This window comes from Emydura macquarii, unplaced genomic scaffold (genome assembly GCF_026122565.2).
Source record: "Emydura macquarii macquarii isolate MOO-44397 ecotype Brisbane River unplaced genomic scaffold, CSIRO-AGI_Emac_v2 contig_1253, whole genome shotgun sequence".
Classification (NCBI taxonomy): domain Eukaryota; kingdom Metazoa; phylum Chordata; order Testudines; family Chelidae; genus Emydura; species Emydura macquarii.
The window spans coordinates 76,409,607-76,430,501 of record NW_027131390.1 but is presented as its reverse complement, the minus strand read 5'-3'; the positions used below and the strand labels follow the sequence as shown (position 1 = coordinate 76,430,501).

The 20,895-nt window shown below is 37.5% G+C and overlaps 1 protein-coding gene across 2 annotated transcripts; it reads left to right on the top strand.

The window, feature by feature from the left end:
* The first annotated feature begins 947 nt into the window (after positions 1 to 947).
* BBS5 (Bardet-Biedl syndrome 5) lies at positions 948 to 20,841 on the top strand. 2 transcript variants are annotated; one of them, XM_067549284.1, is made up of 12 exons: positions 948 to 1,726; positions 7,209 to 7,291; positions 9,426 to 9,491; positions 11,632 to 11,681; positions 12,084 to 12,211; positions 13,471 to 13,606; positions 14,604 to 14,699; positions 15,246 to 15,308; positions 16,177 to 16,311; positions 16,813 to 16,896; positions 18,599 to 18,622; positions 18,738 to 20,841. In XM_067549284.1, exons 1-12 carry the CDS (start codon positions 1,665 to 1,667, stop codon positions 18,837 to 18,839), a joined length of 1,029 nt encoding a protein of 342 aa, XP_067405385.1. In that variant the 5' UTR covers positions 948 to 1,664; the 3' UTR covers positions 18,840 to 20,841. The 2 variants fall into 2 exon arrangements, with proteins under 2 accessions (XP_067405385.1, XP_067405386.1); XM_067549285.1 differs by lacking the exon at positions 948 to 1,726 and adding an exon at positions 7,023 to 7,074.
* Positions 20,842 to 20,895: the final 54 nt, after the last annotated feature.

The window sequence follows — 20,895 nt, the reverse complement described above, 5'->3', positions numbered from 1 at the left end:
AAGGATGACATTATCTCAATACTTGTAATATTATTTACAGTGTAGTAACACCTCGAGGTCCCAATGAGGGATCAGAACGCTATTGTGCTAGCCAAAAAGATGATCCCTACCCCAAATGGCATAGGATTTTGCCATCCTTCGCTACCATTTTGTCTTTTGTTAAGAAGCCTTGTTGGGTGTAAAATAGTTTGCTAAAATACATACAACTACTTATATTAAGATACTCAAATAATTTTAAGTAAACAATTAAAATAAGGTATTTTAAGAGGAATAATATATTTTTCTATAAGAAATGTACCATGCATTACTTTGATACTTTTTACAGTAAACATGTCACTTGTGTTCAAAGTGTGAGTAATATAGTATCAAGTGTGACTGAAGATTCACTATTCAATTTACATGCACAATACAAAAGTAATGAGTAATAGCCAATGTGGTTATTTATCTGATCCATAATTTGATTATTTTTTCAAACTAACCTTGTTGCAGATATACTATTTATTATTTTGGAACTTTTATTGTTGCTGGTGGAAATTAAACAAAAGAAAGGAAACCACTAAAACTGAGTTTTGTATTTCCAAACAACATCTTTTTTAAAAAAAATAAATGGGTATTCTGATGCAGATAGACTGGATGCCTCGAGATGTTCTTATTCTCACATACAAAATACTGAATTTCAGACTCTCCGTATATTTATGAATACTGAAAAACCTTTTGAAACGTATTAGGGCTAAACATATTTTTACGAAGATCTCTTGGCTTCTTCAAACCTGATCTTACTCAATGTACAGCAAAAGCTAGGGGAAGAAGTTAGACTCTTGCTACTCAGACCTCTCCAGACGAAAGCGAGTAGAGCAGCAGCTGAGGTGCAGGAAGCAAGAGCCTCAAGACAGAGAATAAACACAAGGCAACAGCTGAAGGGGCTGAAACCCATCGCAGTGCCACCCCACAGCTGATTATACCAGCGGCGCTAATGAAACCTCTTTGCAGCCAGAGACTCGCGATATAAAGAACGGTTCCTACGTGGCCGTTTTATCCTATCTCGGCTCCTGATTTCGCACAAAGGCTGCATTTAAAGGTGGGAAGCGCTTCCCAGGGGCGGAGAGCAGCCAGCAAACTCGCACAACAGCGTCCGGTCCGCGGGGGCCGTTGCCCCAGCGGCTGCCCAGTAAACCCAGGTTACAGACGCGGGTTGACAGTCAGTTCCCCGCTAACCCCCGCCCCGAGTCCGAGAGGCAGCCCGCTGCCCACCACAGAGCCCAGGAGAACAGCTCCGCACCGGGAGGGAGCACAGTGAGGCCAGCCAGCCCCGCCTGCAGCGGGGGGAGGCCGCGGACTGCGGGACGGGAAGGGCTGAGGCCGCCCCGGGCCAGCGGGCACCGCTCCAGCGCGAGGCCGCCCCTCGATCTGTGACTGAGTGGTGGGGGGGGGCAGCAGCAACTATCGCCCGGCGCGGCCCGGCAGCTCTACAGGGACAGGTCACCGGCGCGCGCGGCCGGGAGGGACTGGAAGCAGCAGCCCCGCCCCACGCGCTGTGGGCGGAGCCGGCAGTCGCGCCTGCGCGAAGTTTGGTCCTCGCTGCGCTGCGACTCGGGGGCGGTTGCCACGGCAGGGAACGGACGCGCGCAGTCGTTGCCGAACCCCGGCGAGGACAGCGAGGAACGATGACGTCTGTGCTGGACGCGCTGTGGGAGGACAGGGATGTCCGCTTCGACATCTCCCCGCAGTGAGTGGCGCCCCCGAGAACGCCTCCCCTCCCCCTCCGCCAAGCCTCCTTCAGACCCTCTGCGGGGCCTGGCTCTCAGGGGGGCGGGGCCCCTTTGGGAAGCCTGCCCCGGCCCCGCCAGCCCGCTAGGATCCGGGGCAGCCTAGAGCAGGGGGCAGCCGCTCTTTCGTCCAGTCAGTGAGAGACCCAGGGCTCAGGGGCGGTCACGGTCACGACGGACCAGCCCATGCTGGGAGCAGCCTGGCCCTCCAGCTGGGATGTGGGATCGGCCTCTCTTTTACAGGAGAGCAATGCACGCTGGGAGGGAGAAGTGCAGGGGATGCAGGATCCCCCTGGGAAAGCCCGAAGGATCGCGGGAGGTACCAACCCTGAGGTTTTCCATCGACTGCATTGTAGTCAGGGCTCAGACACCGGCCATAGGTGCTCACACAGTGTACTAAAACCGCTGGGAAGCTGTGGCCTCCTTTTCCAGAATCTCTGCTTTCATTGCAAACAAAAGGTAAGTCTCTAGCTGCAGTGATTGCAAAAAAAAATCTCAAAAAACGTGAACCAAGTATAGCTAATGCAAAGATGTGTGCCCCAGTCACTTAATCAAGGTGTTTACTTAGATGCCTACTGATGATGATTTTAAGGGTTGCTATCTGTTTCGTTCCTCCTTCAAGAAACATAAGAACGGCTATACCGGGTCAGACCAAAGGTCCATGAAGCCCAGTATCCTGTCTTCTGACAGTGGCCAATCCCAGGTGCTTCAGAGGGAATGAACAGAACAGATAATCATCAAGTGATCCATCCAGTGTCACCTGTTCCCAGCTTCTGGCAAGCAGAGGCTACAGACACTTCTGAGCATGGTTTTGCATCCCTGCCTATCCTGACTAATGGCCATTGATGGATCTATCTTCCATGAACTTTTCTAGTTCTTTTTGAACCCTGTTATAGCCTTGGCCTTTACAACATCCTCTAGCAAAGAGTTCCACAAGTTGACTGTGCATTGTGTTAAAATAAGAAATACTTCCTTTTGTTCATTTTAAACCTGCTGCCTATTAATTGCATTTGGTGACCCCAAGTGCTTGTGTTATGAAAAGGACTAAATAACATTTACTTTCTTCACACCAGTCATGATTTTATAGATCTCTATCATAGTCTGCCTTAGTCATCTCTTTTCCAAGATGAAACGCCCCCGTTTTATTAATCTCTCCTTGTATGGAAGCTATTCCATACCCCTAATCAGTTTTGTTGCCCTTTTCTGTACATTTTTCAATTCCAATATAGCTTTTTTGAGATTGGGTAACCAGATCTGCGCGCAGTATTCAAGATGTGGGCATACCATGGATTTATATAGGCAATATGATTTATGTAGGCAATATGATATTTTCTGTCTTCTTATCTGTCCTTTTCCTAATGATTTCCACCATTGTTAGCTTTTTTTGACTGTGGCTGTACATTGAATGGATGTTTTCACAGAACTATCCACAATGACTCCAAGATCTCTTTCTTGAATGGTAACAGCTAATTTATATCCCATCATTTTATATGTATAGTTGGAATTATGTTTGCCATTGTGCATTACTTTGCATTTATAAACATTGAATTTCATCTGCCATTTTGTTGCCCAGTCACCCAGTTCTGTGAGATCCCTTTGTAACAATTTTAAGTTTGCTTTGGACTTAACTATCTTGCATAGTTTTGTATTATCTGCAAATTTTGCCACCTTATTGTTTGCCCCTTTTTCCAGATCATTTATGAATATGTTGAACAGTACTGGTCACAGTACAGAACCCTCTGGGACACCCCTATTTACCTCTCTCCATTCTGACAACTGACCATTTATTCCTACCCTTTGTTTCCTATCTTTTAACCAATTATTGATTCAGGAGAGGACTTTCCCTCTTATCCCATGACAGTTTACTTTGCTTAAGAGCCTTTGATGAGGGACTTCCTCAAAGACTTTCTGAAAACATAAGTACACTATATCCACTGGATCACCCTTGTCCACATACTTGATGACCCCTCCCTTAAGAATTCTAATAGATTGATGAGGCATGATTTCCCTTTTCAAAAACCATGTTGACTCTTCCCGAACAAATCGCCTTCATCTATGTGTCTGATAATTCTGTTCTTTACAATAGCTTCAATCAATTTGCCTGGTACTGAAGTTAGGTTTACCAGCCTGTAATTGCCGGGATCGCTTCTGGAGCATTTTTAAAAAATTGGTTTCACATTAGCAATCCTCCAATCATCTGGTACAGAAGCTGATTTAAATTATAGGTTAAATACCACAGTTAGTAGTTCTGCAGTTTCCCATCTGAGTTCCTTCAGAAGTCTTGGGTGAATACCATCTGGTCCTGGTGACTTATAACTGTTTAAGTTATCAGTTTGTTCTAAAACCTGCTCCAAAACACCTCAGTCTGGGAGAGTTCCTCAGATTTGTCACCTAAAAAGAATGGCTTAAGTTTGGGAATCTCCTTCACATCCTCAGCCATGAAGACGGATGCAAAGAATTCATTTAGTATCTCCACAATGGACTTATCTTCCTTGAGTGCTCCTTTAGCATCTTGATTGTCCAGTGGATCCGCTAGTTGTTTGGCAGGTTTCCTGCTTCTGATGTACATAAAAAAAAAATTGCTGTTACTTTTTGTGTCTTTGACTAGCTGTTTTTCAATTTTTTTTGGCCTTCCTTTCATCTGCCAGAGTTCATGCTCCTTTCTATTTTTCTCAATAGGATTTAACTTCCACTTTTTAAAGGATGCCTTTTTGCCTCTAGCTGCTTCTTTTACTTTGTGGTTTAGCCACGGTGGCAATTTTTAGTCCTCTTACTGTGTTTTTTAATTTGGGGTATACATTTAAATTGCACCTTTATTATGGTATCTTTAAAAAGTTTCCATGCAGCTTGCAGGGATTTAACTTTTGGCAGTGTACATTTTAATTTTTGTTTAACTATCTTCTTCATTTTTGTGTAGTTCTCCTTTCTGAAATTAAATTTGCACTAGGGATGTTAAATTTTATTATGTTATGGTCATTATTACCAAGTGGTTCAGCTATATTCACCTCTGGCCAGATCCTGTGCTCCACTTAAGACTAAATCAAGAATTCTCTCTCCTCTAGTGGTTCCAGGACTAGCTACTTCAAAAAGCAGTCATTTAAGGTGTCAAGAAACTTTGTCTCTGCACCCCGTCCTGAGGTGACATGTACCCAGCCAATATGATGATGATAATGGGGGATTTCAACTGAGTTTTTTATTTTTATAGCCTTTCTAATCTCCGTGAACATTTCACAGTTACTATCACCATCTTGGTCAGGTGGTCTTTTCTTGGTCAGGTGGTTTTTCTGCTATTTTCTTAGTAAGAAAGAGGTATCTTCACAGTTCCCTACAGTTTAGAGAGTGAATCAAAGTTAGGTGCTGCAGGTAAATGGCATTTTTGATTATTGCTGCTTCCTTCCTCCTCCTCCCCCCCCCCCCCCCCCTCAAGATGCCCAAGAAGCCTAGCAGAGTCCATAGCCATATTGAAGCCCTACAAAAAGGGAGCTCAGAGACCTGGTTGTGTTTTGAATTTCTGCACAATCTAGAGTGAGTAGCATCTCATTTTGATGACTCACCTGGGTGAAACTTGGAAGAGTAATTCCTCTCTCCTCCAAATCTCACCCCTTCATCCAGCCTTCATTGTGTCTGCACAGTCACTGACTGAAGCAATTTCAGAAACATACAGTTATCTCTTGCATACTTATTTAGTGCTTCTCTTGTTTTTTTATAGCAGAGTTGGTGTCTATTTAGTTTTTTTTTTAAATCCTTAAGTTATACTGTGTGCCTGAATATCATGAGAGCCAAAGCCTAGGGAATGGAGCCGTCCTTGAGAGAGCATAATGAAACACCCATCCTCTAAAATAATCATGGTAGAAAAATAAAATCAACAAAGTTTGCATAAATAAGTATTTTCTACTAAAATCCATAGCTTGATGGATAAGATTGAAGGATGCTTCATGGTGAGAGAACAAAATTAATGTTGCTCTGGAATTTGAACATTACTGTGGCAGTGTTGCTCAAGCAGAATTTGGTCACACTGTGCAGCAGCCACAGGGCACTCGTAGCATTAAAAGTAATATATATTAAGAGAAAGTTAATACATTAAAACAACAAGTAGGAAAAAAAAACCCTTCAAAGTCCACACTGAGTAACAATAAAGTCACTGTAACTATTCTAACTAATGGCAACAGATTTACACTTTAGATAGTCCTGTGTATATTGCAGTAATCCTATCTGGACTTGAAACTGCATGTATTGTGGTTTCCAGATTACAGTAAGAATCTAAAATCTATGGTCTAGAAATATTTGTAAAGCAGTAGAACTCTTTCTTAATCAAGATTCACCCATTTGGACAGTCAGTTTGTACAACTGTTTACTTATTCATCTGTTCACTTGTCTATCTGCCAACATGTTCAATGCCAGAAACAATTGTGTAATACTGGACAGACAAGGACCAATACAGCTACAACACTGCATAATGCTAGACATATTTTTAAAAACATGATGGCCCTAGAATCCATGACACTTATTGCAAACATTTAACTTTAATTGTGATATTTCCACCATATTAACAAAGCTTTGGTTCACATTATTTTGTTTCAAATGTAGGAGGCTTGTGCCCCATATCCTCCCAACAGTTATAAAATTAGCTGCACAACATAAAAATGAATGTGAAAGTAATGTTTGTACAGCACTTTGAAAATATAAAAACTATTTAAGTGTTAACTATTATTAAAATAGTTTCTCTTGATTCATAAGTGAATAAAGATAACTAGCGTGTAAATAGCAAAAAAAACTGGCAAAATTTTCATTGCTTGCTCTTCTCAGCTGTCTATTGTTGAAGTAAAGCACATTAGCATTATAAATTTGACTCATTAGTACTAGTTTATTGTTTCCATGTGTTCAGTTTCTATGCAATTATGTTCAGTTTGGTTTCCCCATTCAGTTTTGGCCTTTCATCCTCCCCGATTGTATATCATCATGAATTTCAACACCCAGCCAAATATTTAGGTGACAAAATACTTAGAACATCGTAATGCCAAAAGAAAACGTATGAGTGAGAATAGGCAGCAAATAAGACGGAATTAAAATTCAGTTTGGGATCTAAAAATCAATGTGAGCTTTGTACTGTATATTAAGTCATTACTATCACGTACTAATGAGATTGTATTTCCTCTCCATTGAAATTATACCTAGGACCTGAATTTAAGATATGACAAACACTTACAGCTCTTACAGCAGTCCATGGAGTATTGCATTTGATGGGGAGAAGGTGTTAAAGGAAATATGTGAGAGTAGAAATGACCACTACTTTGCAGGGCCCATGAGGGTAAACCCAATAATACCTTAAATATACCTTATTTTATTAAGTCTAGATAAAAGTATTTCGTGGTCAGTTTAAATGGAAATGGCTAAATAAAACTATAATATCCAAATCAAATAATATTACTTTTTTTTTTTTAGACAAATGAAAATGAGACCAGGAGAGGTTCTTATAGACTGTTTAGATTCTATTGAAGATACCAAAGGAAACAATGGAGACAGAGGTAAGTGTGTGCCTAATGAAATTCTCAGCTTCCTAACTTTTAATTTATTTAATCATTAACGGTTTAATGTGTCTGCCACTGATGTCAATGGGAACACTTCCACTCACTTCAGTGCGAACAGGAGTGGATCCTGAACGTGTAATTATCAGAAAAAAGAAAGGAATTACAGAAAATGGTTATACCTGAACTTTTATGATAGTTCTGCATTTTCCTGTAAGAAATAACATGTAATATTCTACAGTTGTCTGTGGACCTGTTAAGAGTGAGCTACTTTGTGTATCTGATATTGCTCATTAGTCTTCTCTCTGAAGAAGATCTTAGGAAAACAAATGTATAGAACATACTGCAGACTACAGTAGTGTACTTGTACTACCAGGCAGAGAACATAGATCTGTCCTGTCAAGGGTATCCATCAAGTGGTGCAGCAAGTGGAAGGAAGGAAGGGAGTTTGGTTTGATTTGAACCAAACCTGTAGATTACAAAAAAATTCAGCAAATCAAAGGCATCAACAAAAACATTGATTTGGAGTGAACAAAATTTTTCTTTTTTTACCTGAAATGTTTTGTTTCATTTCTAGGCATTTTTAACTTTTTAAAATAAAAGCAAAGGAAATGAAGGGCTAGATCAGGGGTGGCCAACCAGTCAGAGACAAAGAGCCAAAAAATAGCTATAGATACCGCAAAGAGCCAATTCGCGCTGCTCCATCCATTTCGGAGGCAGCTTGTCAATTTCACTTTTCAGTGTCTCTTACCCTCAGCTGAAAATTCCTGCTGCTCCCTCCATTTTGGGGACAGCTTGTCAATTTCACTTTGGCGCCCCATACAATGCGCAGCGCAAAGAGCTGCAAAGAGCCGCATGCAAAGCGCTGCATGCGTCTCCTGAGCCGCGGGTTGGCCACCCCTAGGCTAGATTCACCAAATGACTAGAGGAGGAGGAAGAGGTGGTGTCTCCTTTATAACCTGTAGGGCACTCTCCTCAGATGTAGAAGACCTGGATTCAGTTCCTCCATCTGTCTGATGTGAAGAAGGAATTTGAACTTAGGTCTCCTACGTTTCAGGAGAATCCCCTATCCACTGGGCTGTAGGATAATCTGAGGCAGGTCTCTCAGTCACTCCTGTTCTGCTTTGTATAAAAAATACTTGAATAGTCACTGGGCTATATAGAGAATGAGAGTGACTACAGCATAGTGATTACGGCTCACCTGAGATGGAGAAGATCCAAGTTCAAATCCCTGCTCCAATGACTATTTGAGAGATTGAGCAAGAACTGCCCCAGAATACCCCAAACACAGTGGTTGGGGAAGTTCGCAATATGGGAGAACCAAGTTCAGATCCTTTCTCCACCTCAGTTAGAGGGGAGGAATTTTACCTGGGTCTCTTTCACATCCCAGGTGAGGGGCCTGATGACTGGGGTAAAGGTTATAAGGAATGCAGCAGTGCTGCTGTTACCACCACCATCATCTCTGGCCTGGCCATCCTGTAAATCTAGCCCAAAAAAATCACTCCCAGAAATGTCAAAATTATTTAACATTACCAAAGTTACTTTGTTTTTTGGTTCGACCCAAACTAGTCAAACTTAACATGAATTCGCAGATAGTTTTGGCCAACTCTAACCTGCATTTTTTTTCAGTGAATAAGCTATTAGTCAAAAAACTCACCCAGCTCTATATGGAAAACTATTTGTTTCCCTCCTCTCCGATTGCCACCATAAAGGATCTTTCTCATAACAGGCCTTTACTCCTTTCTCTGGCTGACAACTCTGTTTAAGAGTTGTTAGCCTCAAGCTCCCTTTTTGTGTGAGACACCCAGTTAAGGTTCACAACCACCACTGCTCTGGTAACTGCACAGTCACCTGGGGGAAACCCATTCCTCCAGTAGGATCTTGAGTTAGGTGCTGAGCATGACTCAGTTTCATTCTAGGGTGGTGTGGCATCATGAAATCTATCTAAAATAAAGGTTTTTACACTAAAAGAAAGATTAGTATTGGTATTTGGTCTGTAGGGTTTTTTCAGGAAAAAGGAAGGAGGCAGTTACATTTAAACTGTAAGTTTGTGGAGCAACTTGGAAATCTGACATTTAATCTGGACAAATTGTTCTTAAATTATATGAAAAATGTTTGCACTGTTTGTTTCTAGGGAGACTTCTAGTGACAAATTTACGAATTATTTGGCACTCATTGGCATTACCTAGAGTCAATCTCTGTAAGTATCCCCTTTCGTTAAGATGACTAAAGTTTTATGTTTTCTTATGTGGTAATATGCTCAATTTTCACAACAGTATAGAGTATAGCAATAAAGTTACAGTCTAATATCATATGCTACTGCAAAGTCTTCATTCTCCCATTGCTATCTAACTTGGTATCCAGCAATATTCATTATTCCTTCCAGTAATATAGGAACTGATATAATAATTCCTAGATAAACTGTCAATATTTAATAACAATTTCTTAAAATAGAATTCTGAAGATCACAACAGAATGTCATAGTTTTCCTGAAGCTTATGTGGAATTTGGAGGTTTGCGTAGGAAGAACTGTTTTGTTTTGCTTTATTTTGAATGACCTATTTGTCATATCAATATAAGCTGTTGCCATCCCTTTATTCTGATTTAGTCTTGATCCTCAGTTGTTCTCGCCTCAAAAACATATAATTTACTACAATGGGTCCTGATTCAGCAACTACATGTCTAACTTTAATTACATGAGTTGTCAATGAACTATTCAGGTACTTAAAAGTTAAGTATATGATTAAGTAGCTTGCAGAAGGGCAGTATGTGTCAGGGTACATTTGTTCAGTAGGCATTTTACTCCAGATACTCAGTTTCTAGTAGCCAAGGAAGTGGAATTCCCAATGCTCACAAACTCAACCCCCCCTACATTGTATTATGTATTTGTGATAGGGTGACCAGATGTCCCGATTTTATAGGGACAGTCCCGATATTAGAGGCTTTTTCTTATACCGGCGCTTATTACTCCCCCGTCCCGATTTTTCACACTTGCTATTTGGTCACACTAATTTGCGGTGACATTTTTTCCAGGCTATATAAAGTTTGCTATAAGCAGAGTCAATTTTATCCTTCAACTTTTTAGAGATTTTTAAAAATTGATTATCTTATAACTTTCAAAGTAATGCATTATCTATTACATACAAAATAATGTATTGACAAATAACAGCAAGTATTAATATAACCCCATTTGTGAGTGAGTTTGCTAATTCTAGACTATTTCACACTGGACATCAGTATAGGTGCTGAATGATGACCTTGAAAGTAGTATTAATATGTGCAAAATACCACAAAAAAGACTACCTTGTGCATCATGTAAAAATATAAGCCTTTTACCTGCCACCATACCCTCACTTTTGAGACTGCAAAATCTCCCCAAAAGTAGTTCCCTAGTTGTCCTTTATTTCATTGTTGTAGCCTTGTACTAATATTTTAAATTATATTTATAAAGTTTCTATAAATACTTTCTAGCAGAAAGATTTTTTAAAAAGGAAGGCTGTGAATGGCTTTACCCTGGTCTTTTGACAATGCTTACTTTTAATTTTTATTTTTTTAAAATTTTTAATTTAATTTAATTTTTTAAGGTTCCCTGGACTACTTGGATCCTTATCTTTTATCGTATTTCCTAGAGGTCCCCATGTCCATTCAACAGCTACATTTAACTCATATTCTATTATAAAAATTAAGGTTCCAATCCTACAGAAGGATCCTTGCAACTGGCAATGCAGAAAATCCCATTCAGATCACTTTGCAGAACTGAAGCCTAAATTGGGAATAAAATTGAGCATTTCCCAATTTAGGTTCCAGTTCTGCTGCCCTTGAATAGACCAATTGACTTTAGTTAGTCCCTACTCCTATTGCAATCAGTGACAAAACACCAGTTTGCTTCAGATTGGGCCCCTATGTATTTCAGTGGGTTTGCTCACATGAAGAACTGGAGGATTGGGGTCTTTAGTTTTTATACCACAAACTGTTATGGACAGGACAATAAAGCATTTTAAAACTTAAGTTTTTCTTTTCTGTCTCCTCATTCTCTTCCCATTTTCCTTTTTTCATATACACCCTCCATTCCCTCACCCAAACTGCTTCTATTATTTTTGCACTCTTTTCATTTCTGGGATCCTCTCAACAATATTAATGTAACAGTGGTAGAGATTTTTGTTTTTAAGAGTGAGTCTAGCTGGGAACAAGTATGACATAATGAAAAAGGCTCAGCTAGCCAATCAGAATGTGGGCTTTTCACAATCCGTGTCCCAAGCAATGCTTTTACAAATAGTATTGTTTTATATAACTGAACATTTTCTTATCAAAACTGCTTTTTTTTCCTCCCCAATTTTTAGCTGTTGGTTACAACTGCGTTATAAATATAACTACAAGAACTGCTAATTCAGTAAGTTTCAAAAATACTTCTTAAACTAAAAAAGAAGCTGTAAAAGTACCGTACACATTGATTGCACTATATAAATTATCTGAAAGTTCATTTTTAGTCATAGAAATAAAATAGTAGTGAAATTTTAGTTTAAATATTTTAGAAATAAATTTCTAATTTTATAAGGAGTGGGTTTGTTATCACAAGAATCTTTGGGGGGGGAAAAAAAAAGATTACTTCAGTGGGGCCAGGATTTCAATGGCCAGGAGGCCAGGAAATAAATGTAAAACTTCCATTGACTACTCTGGGCCAGGATTTCACCTTAAGTGATTACTATTAGAATATGACAAAAATATGTTTGGATTGTTTACAATCAAGATGCTATAATGTCCAAATGTTAAATACTAACAATTTTTCTTATAGAAATTACGAGGCCAGACAGAAGCTCTTTATATATTAACTAAATGTAACAATACACGGTTTGAGTTCATATTTACCAATGTGGTTCCTGGGAGTCCCAGACTCTTCACTTCAGTTATTGCTGTACACAGGTACCATACTTAAAATAATGTTACTATAATTTTAAATATAATTAAAATCAAGTATATATATGCAGAATTTGGGATTACTGTTACTGATACACTCATCACATACATAAAGTCCACAAAAGTATTCAGAATATGAGCAAGGAATCCTAAAGTGTAAGGTGGAGGAAAAAGCCTATTCAATGTTGAATTAAATGAATCAATTCCATAAAACACATTTCATTCATATATGTTGTTGACCAGGGACCATATCCCACATCATGGCTCAATCAAAACTTTCACTCAAATTGGAATGTTGCCTGAGTAAAGACTGCAGCCTCTGGCCTGAACAAAATACAAGTCACAATAACTCCAGTGCAAACCTGAGAAAAATATTCCTTTGTAACAGTTATCAATTGTTAAGTGAAACTAAAATTCTTGGATTCTTCTACTGGATCAGTCTTGCTGTCTGTTGAAGATTCACTAAATGGTTTTGCCTTAACTATGTTTGGATTTAAGTAAAATTTGCCAGTTGATTTGGATCAAAAAATATTCATCTTGCCTTCATAAATGACCTGGAATTTGTTCGAATACAAAATTTTTAGTTATGTAAATCATTATTTTAAACAGTTCCTATGGTTTAAAGTAGCCTGTATATGAAATCAGGGAAAAATAAAAGTTTTTGGTTTCTAATTAACACTGGAGAGCTAATTTCAATATTCAACTTCTGTCGGGGTAAAAAACAATATTAATATGTAAAGTACACTTTTAATTGGAATATTTGCACAGTAGTAGTGAATCATTTAGTGTACATCGAAGGTGAAATCATTACCTGATTGAAAAGTCCATTGACTTCAATGGGGCCAGGATTTCACCCCTAAAGAATAAGTTATATAGATGTGAACATGTGCATAGTCTAATGGCATAAACACTGATGTATATTATATACATATTTAAGAATTGTGGAATAGTGATTTGCATATATCTTACACATATAGCATGTTTGTGCCTGACCTGAGTTGGCACAATTAAATTGTTTCCTGTGTCCATACTGTATATAATGTGTGAACAGCAAGGCTTACAAGTAATTTTTAAATCTTTTGTTTGTTTTTAAAAAATATTAAACATAGCTATTCTACTTAGTGAAAGCTTAATAACATTGCTCAACTTATTTGGATAATGTAGATAAATGAAGTGGGAAATTTGAAATATTTTACAAACCTGTGTTAATATAAACTATGAAAAACATTGAAATCTTCAGCTTTGGCATGTATTTTTATTTGTAGAGCTTATGAAACTTCTAAAATGTACCGTGATCTTAAACTGAGAAGTGCATTGATTCAAAACAAGCAACTGAGATTACTACCACAAGAACAAGTATATGACAAAATCAATGGAGTCTGGAATTTATCTAGTGACCAGGTATAGTTAAAAGAAGAGTATGTACAATTTTACTAAAACTGCTTTGTTTTTCATTTCCCTAGCAACTGTACTATTATAGTGCTATAACCTCACAGGAATTCTCTTTTGGTTCAGTTCATGAGTTGGTTACATGAGAAGTCTATCCTGTGTCTATGCTATTCAGTATAACAGAGCACTCCTTTTAGCAACCTGTCATGACATTTGTGAGAGATTTTCAGCTCTATGTACAAGGAATTAGATACACATCTCCTATTAACAAAAAGTATTTGAGAGCCTAATTCTCTATGTATCATCCTGAAAGTGTACTCTGCTATATCTAAAACATATTACTGCATATTTGTATAATCTACTTACAGTTTTTGACTGTTTTCTTTTGGTTGCTAATAACTGAAAACATTGGAAGATTTTTTCTTTGGGAGAGGGGGTGAATTGTAGTTGCAAGTGACATGTACAACATGTCTGTGTTATTTTCCAGGTCACTACTTATTTGCACTTGTTTAGGGCATGGAACAAAATAGAAGCAGTTATTTGAGTAATTCTAGTCCAAAATGGACACAAGATCAGTCTTGATGAGTAAAAGAGTTCTTTCCTCCATGCTCCAATTTTGATTTTGGCACACATCTCCACAATCACCTAAATTTAACCCACATGCCATTGTACTTGTACAGTATACCAGTTTTGGAACCATACAGTGAACAACACTTGAAAGTTTCATGTTCTCCTCTAGGTTCACTGTGCTGTAGTGTGATCCTGGTTTGCTGCAATAATAGGAATCTGCGCAGAGGTTTTCACAACTTAAGTAGTGAGCGTATTTTTTTTAAAAGACCTGCTCCCATTGACGTCAATGGTAACTCTCCCACTGACTTCAGTTAGGCAGAATCAAGTCCTGAGAGTGGAGTTCCATTATATTAGCATTTCAATGGGGGACATGAGTAGGGGCTGCAAATGAGAACAGGTCATAAATTTCAAAGGATTTCTGACATATCTATTTTTACAGGGAAATCTGGGGACCTTTTTCATTACAAATGTGAGAATAGTTTGGCATGCAAATATGAATGACAGCTTTAATGTCAGCATACCATATCTGCAAATTGTAAGTATCTTAACATCAACGATCTTTTTTAAACCTAGAATTGTATTATATGGGTCAAATTCCAACCTTTGATTCTCCCACCTAACTCACATTGAACTAAACAGGAGTTGCATGCTTTTATTTGTGGGAAGATTTGACCCTATTAATGTCAGTTGTAGAGCAGATTTTCTGTTCAAATTCCTTGAAAATATCAAGTCTTTCAGGATTAGGAGTCGAATCCTGGGATGTGATCTGCATTTCTGATTTCCCTGGTGCTTACCATGCTGCTGCTCCAAATCCCAGGAGTATACATAAATGTATGACTCCTGGAATTCATTTGTGATCAAAGTTTTCAGAGAGGAACACTGCCTAGACCTTGCCATCATTTCTGATGGACTATTCCTCCACCAGTGTCAGTGGTTCAGATTTGGAATTGCAAGTGGCTAAGGATGCTAGGCATTCAAAACTGATAATTGCAGTTAGTACTACTAACAACTTGTTTGTATCAGGAGATTAAAGATCATCATTTTTAAAAAATATGTTTTACCTCTTTTCACTTACAACCAGCGTTCAATAAAGATTAGAGACTCAAAGTTTGGCTTGGCCCTTGTCATAGAAAGCTCTCAGCAGGTAAGAAGATTGAATTGCATTCTTTAAGTATTTAAATTTTTACCTATATAGCTATGTAATGCTGATATTCAGTGTGCTATTTTTAAACTACGAATAGACTGAACTCTTGTATGGCCTTTAAAGTTTAAACTCAAGCAAACTTAGTTACGTAAGAGGCCAACGTTGTGGTGAAAATATGGCTATTGAGTTGAGAATGTACTGAACAAAGATTATGATGAATGAATCACCAACTGGTAATGCCTTGATACAGAGAAACTTTAATTTGGATACACTAATAATGGATTACTTTTACCACCATGCAGCTAAAAAAATACCATTTAAAAAAATCCCTTTGTCTTCTTTGCTACTCTCTGTAAAATATTGGTAACTTTTTCTACTGATGACCATGATCAAAAATGTTTCTGCAATTGAAAAAAATAGTTTTGGCCAAATCAAATGCATTCATTATAACTGAAGGGCTGTGTTAATAATAGCACTATGATCTAATGGATTGAGCATTTATTGAGCAGCTAGGAACTCCTGAATACAGACCTTAAACTCGCCACTCATTTTCTGTTTTCTCTTAACCTCTCCATATCTCAGTTTCCCATCTATAAAAAAGGATAGTAGTGCATAGATTACCTACCTCACAAGGGGTGAAATCCTAACCCATTTGAAGTCAGTGAGGCCAGAATTTCATCCAGAGTTTGTACAGCAAATGCTTGTATAAAATGCTTATATAAAAGTCCTCATTGTTATTATGAACAAATGCCTGTCAAGAGGAAGTACTTTTTCTATAAGTATATATTTATCTTTTATATAGTAAAAATTAGTTCATTTGAGTACATATTTTTCTTTTTTTTTTTTTTTTTTTTTTTTTTTTTTGTAGAGTGGAGGATATGTACTTGGTTTTAAAATAGACCCTGTGGAGAAACTACAGGAGGCAGTGAAAGAAATAAATTCACTGCATAGAGTTTACTCAGCTAGTCCTATATTTGGAGTGGATTATGAAATGGAAGAAAAGGTATTCTGTTCCTTTTATTACAGAAGCTACATGCATTATTGCATTAACACAATGGTCCCCAAACTTTCTCCGTTATGCCCTGCCTTACCCAGTCCATGCCCACCTGGGAGCCACTATTGGGAGCTGGGGCCGTGGTCTCAGCTGCAGCTATGGCTGATGCTGGGAGTTAAGGCCAAAGCTGGGGCCAGGAGCAGCACCATGGTCGGAGCTGTGGCTGGGGCCATGGCCAGGAGCTGAGGCCAGAGCTGCAGCTGAGGCTGCAGCCAGAGCTGTGGGTGGGACTGGGGAGGGGGGCAGAGCGGGGCTGAGTGGTTCTCTGTCCCTGCTTCCCATGGGGGCTGGTCTGGGCCCTGCCCCACACTCCCAAACTTTCCTCCACGCCCTCCCTGGGGGGGCGTGCACCCCAGATTTTGGGGACCACTGCATTAACAGAACAAATAAAAATGCATTAAAAACATTATATATGAATGTCTTTGTTGACTTCATTGTCTCAATTTATAGCCTCAACCTCTTGAAGATCTGACAGTGGAACGGGTTCAGGATGATGTGGAAATAGAATCTGATGAACAGACAGATGCATTTGTGGTAAGCTTCTCCACAAAAACCAGTTGTTTGATTATTTAAATCTAAATCATTTATAGACTTGGGTTCCTATTAAAAGATAAGATGTCTGCTCTTCTGATGTTAAATAACATATTTAGATGTCTTTTGGACATAAAGTCCAAAACTATGTTGTAGTCTCTAATTGTAAATATATACTCTTTTTTTCAACACTCTTTAAAAAGAGCTATATTTCAAATGGTTATTGACAGGCAAGGTAGTTGGCATTTAAAGTAGTAGTCACATGCAACTTGCAGCATGCTTTAATGTCCAGCAGGGTCTAAAAACCTGTAGTTTAATCAGGTCATCAGATAGAAAAATTAAGTCATCTTTCTTTCTGGGCAGATTGATATGATAGTGTTGTGCCTGGAAGATTACTTCAGTACTTGCCCCCACAAGATTTTAGGAAAAGGTGATATTAAATATTGTCCCTAAACCTAATACGAAGAAGTGATGAGCACCCACAACTTCTGTTGATATAAGCCCAAGGAAGTACCTAAGAGGATATATTGATGAGGTGGAGTCTTTTCTGAAATTATTTTAAATGAAGTTCTTTCCCTACATCCAGAAACTATTTTTTGTATAAACAGTAAAGTACACAAGTATTTTTTTAATATGGTAGCCTAACCCAAAATACATATTGTTATAGCTCACCTTTGAAACTTGTTGGGCAACAATTCTAAAACCAACCCCACTAGTCTGCCCTTACTTTTCTTCATTCCTATCCCTTATCTGTCATGCTAACCTTCATCTTTTTTATCTTTGTAGCTTTCCTTTTTCTAGTCTGTTATCTCCTTTTCTTTTTTCTCTTTCCTTCTGTTTATTTGGCTTCAGTGCCCAGGGTACTTTTATTTCTAGAAGCTTGTCATCACAATTGCAATCCTTTCTCTTATATTTGGATTGTGTCTGGGTTAACCATGCCTTTGTAATTTCAATTTTGGATTGATCTAATGGGCTGTGTATGTGACTTTCTTAGGATAATATTTGGAAGCTGTAGGTGGTACAGAATGCAAGTGATCTACTTGCTTAGCGGTGGTTGCCACAGGAAACATATTTCATCTGAACTCCAAAGGCTGGCTCTTTAGTCTTCTAGTGTAATTGAAGGTGTTAGTATTCTGTACAGTCCTGTGTGATTTCAGACCTTTCTGGGAAAATGCTTTGCCCCACCAAGAGAGCTGAGGTCAGCTGAAACACTTTTTGCTAAGTCCCTAGATTTAAAGGTATAGGAGCTGCTGGCATGGACCTCTTGGAGAAGAACCCTTGACTCTGGAATTTGCTTCCCCTGCTTGTCCAACAGTCAGTCTGATTTTCAGGGGATGGTATAGAGTCCGCCTTTTATACAGGTCTTTGTCTGAGACAGGAATAACTTTTGTTAAGTGTTAGGTTAATCCATTAGTTATGTTGTCTAATCAACTATATTTTGATAACGTTTTTAATTTTTGTGCACATGCTCTAAGATATTATGAAGGGCCCATTTTTAGAAACTGCATAGTAAATGTTTTGTTTAACACTGAAATTCATTTTAAAATGGAGAGTTTTTAATAGAACTGAGAAACCTAAATTATCTCTAAGTAAATATAAAAAAGTATTAATGGTAAATGGGGAAAGTCTTTCTTTAAATTGCATATAGGAAAGCAATTTTAAATCATTTTGGGCAGGTTTGTGAAACTTGTTTTTCTTTTTGTAGGCTTACTTTGCTGATGGCAATAAGGTAAGAACACCAACATTGTAAAATGGATATTATTTAATAATCCACTATTCACAGACTTTAATTAAACTTGTCTTTTATTTGCTCCTCCTGCTTATGATCTTCACCTCCAAAAAAGCAACAAGATCGAGAACCTGTGTTTTCAGAAGAGCTGGGACTTGCAATAGAGAAACTGAAGGATGGATTCACTCTTCAGGGACTCTGGGAAGTAATGGGTTAATTTAGATTTAACATATTATTTTCCTAACCCATATAGTCATTATGTTACCATCAGATCTTTAAGGAAATTGAAAATATTTGGGTAAGACAAAAATACCATACCAAAGAGAAGGAACACATAAATATCATACAATGCGTAGTTAACTTATTTTGAGAAAGAAGACTTGTTGAACAAATTGTACATTTGTAACAGAATTGTATTTTGCGTATTGTTTTTGTATATAGTTCTTGTACTGAAATTTTAAATTATTAATGTGCTTATATAAAACAAGTGTACTGATCTATAATGGTATCTAAATAACATTTCAATAGCAGCTTTTGTGACGTTCTTAAAATGTAATTCAGTGGAATAAACATAAAATATATTAATGAGGGAAACTTTTTTTTTTTTTTTTTTTTTTTTTTTTTTTTTTTTTTTTTGAAGAATAGTTGTCATTGTGGCAGTATTGTGGTATTGATATCATTTTGACACAAAATGCTATACTATTCCAAATGTAACTGCTAGTTTTTGTATTACATACAGAACCCCATGTACCATGTATCAATCATCATTTCAGACATCCAAAGACTCCATTACCATTTTTTGTCAGAAAGCACTGACTAGCTTAGTTTTTAAAGATAATCTGGAAAGAATCACACACTGCATAGCTTTTGCTTCTGACCAGTCATACTTTTAGAATATTGTGTGTTATATGCAGAGATAAATGAGTCATTTATTGTTGAAGGAGAGAGGCAGCTGTTATGTTTTCTAGTGAGATGAGACCTTACACACTATTTCCTATAAATGGAAAAAGTCAAATGAGCTCTCCTTTCACCTGTTGTTTTAGCAGCTGACTGCACCAGTGACTTCACTGTGGCATGGAAAGGAAGAAAAGACTTAAATATTTGTATAAAGCTTATATATAAAAATATAAATAAATGAAATCCTATTTATATCAAATGTATGTATGAAGGTTGGTGTTCAATCCTGCTTCCCCTGGAGTCAATGAGTATTTTGCCATTGACTTCTGTGGGAACAAGATGAAGCCCTTCATCACTAAATCATGTTAAGCAAAGTCTGGGTTGTTGAACTTCTACATTTCCAAATTTAATAGAAATCTAAGCATTCCTTGCCTAAATTCTGAAACTTTTAACTTATACAAAAATAATTTTTGTATATCTAATTTGTATATATTTTCCAAACCTGCTTTCGTTATTTTGTTAAACTATTAACAGTTTGTACTGTTAATACAGAGCCTTTTTTTCTTATTTTTTTAGTTTCGTGAGAATTTTCATTGATAAAGAACTTTCATGTAGTAGCATTAATTTTTTTTATTTTCTATTCTGTCTCTAATGTACCTATTACCTTCATTTTAAAATTGACAAAACAACTTTTAATGTTTCCCTAAAATGAAAGCTTAAAAACAAATACTTGGGAGGGAACTGATAGTGGGTCTGGGAAAATGATCTGGAGTGAGAATTACATTTTAAGAATTAAAAAAATTGGGACTTTATTTGTAAATGATACTTTAACAAAATTAAGTGGAATTTTGCTTGGAGATTTTAATCTTTTCATACTTTAGTTTGCAAACAAATTACCATGTTTTGTTTTAAGTAGAAATCCAAAATGAAATATGTATTTTTCATTAAATTATTTCTCCAGAACTGAGTTATCTTTTCTGATGGTATGTGGGTATGAAAAAAGACCCTAGCACAAAATATCTCTCTCTAAAATTAATCACAATGAATTTTACTCAAAATGAAGTATCAGACATTCATACTGGGCAACTTTTGTGATGCAATCTCTTTAAAAAACTTTTTCTGTGAATCCACTGTGAATAGAGATATCATCGTAGCTGCTAACTTTACCCTTTACAGATACTACTTTTATTTTAGAGTATTCTGTAATGTGTTTATATATGAGACTGGTTGATAGCTATTTCCTTAAAGACCAGATTCTGCTATCCTTACTCACACCGAGTAATATCTTACTCTGCATGTTTCAGTGATTAAATGTGCATAATGATGGTCCTTAGCAACTAAAAGTAACAGTTGCTTCTTTTAATCTATGACAGCTG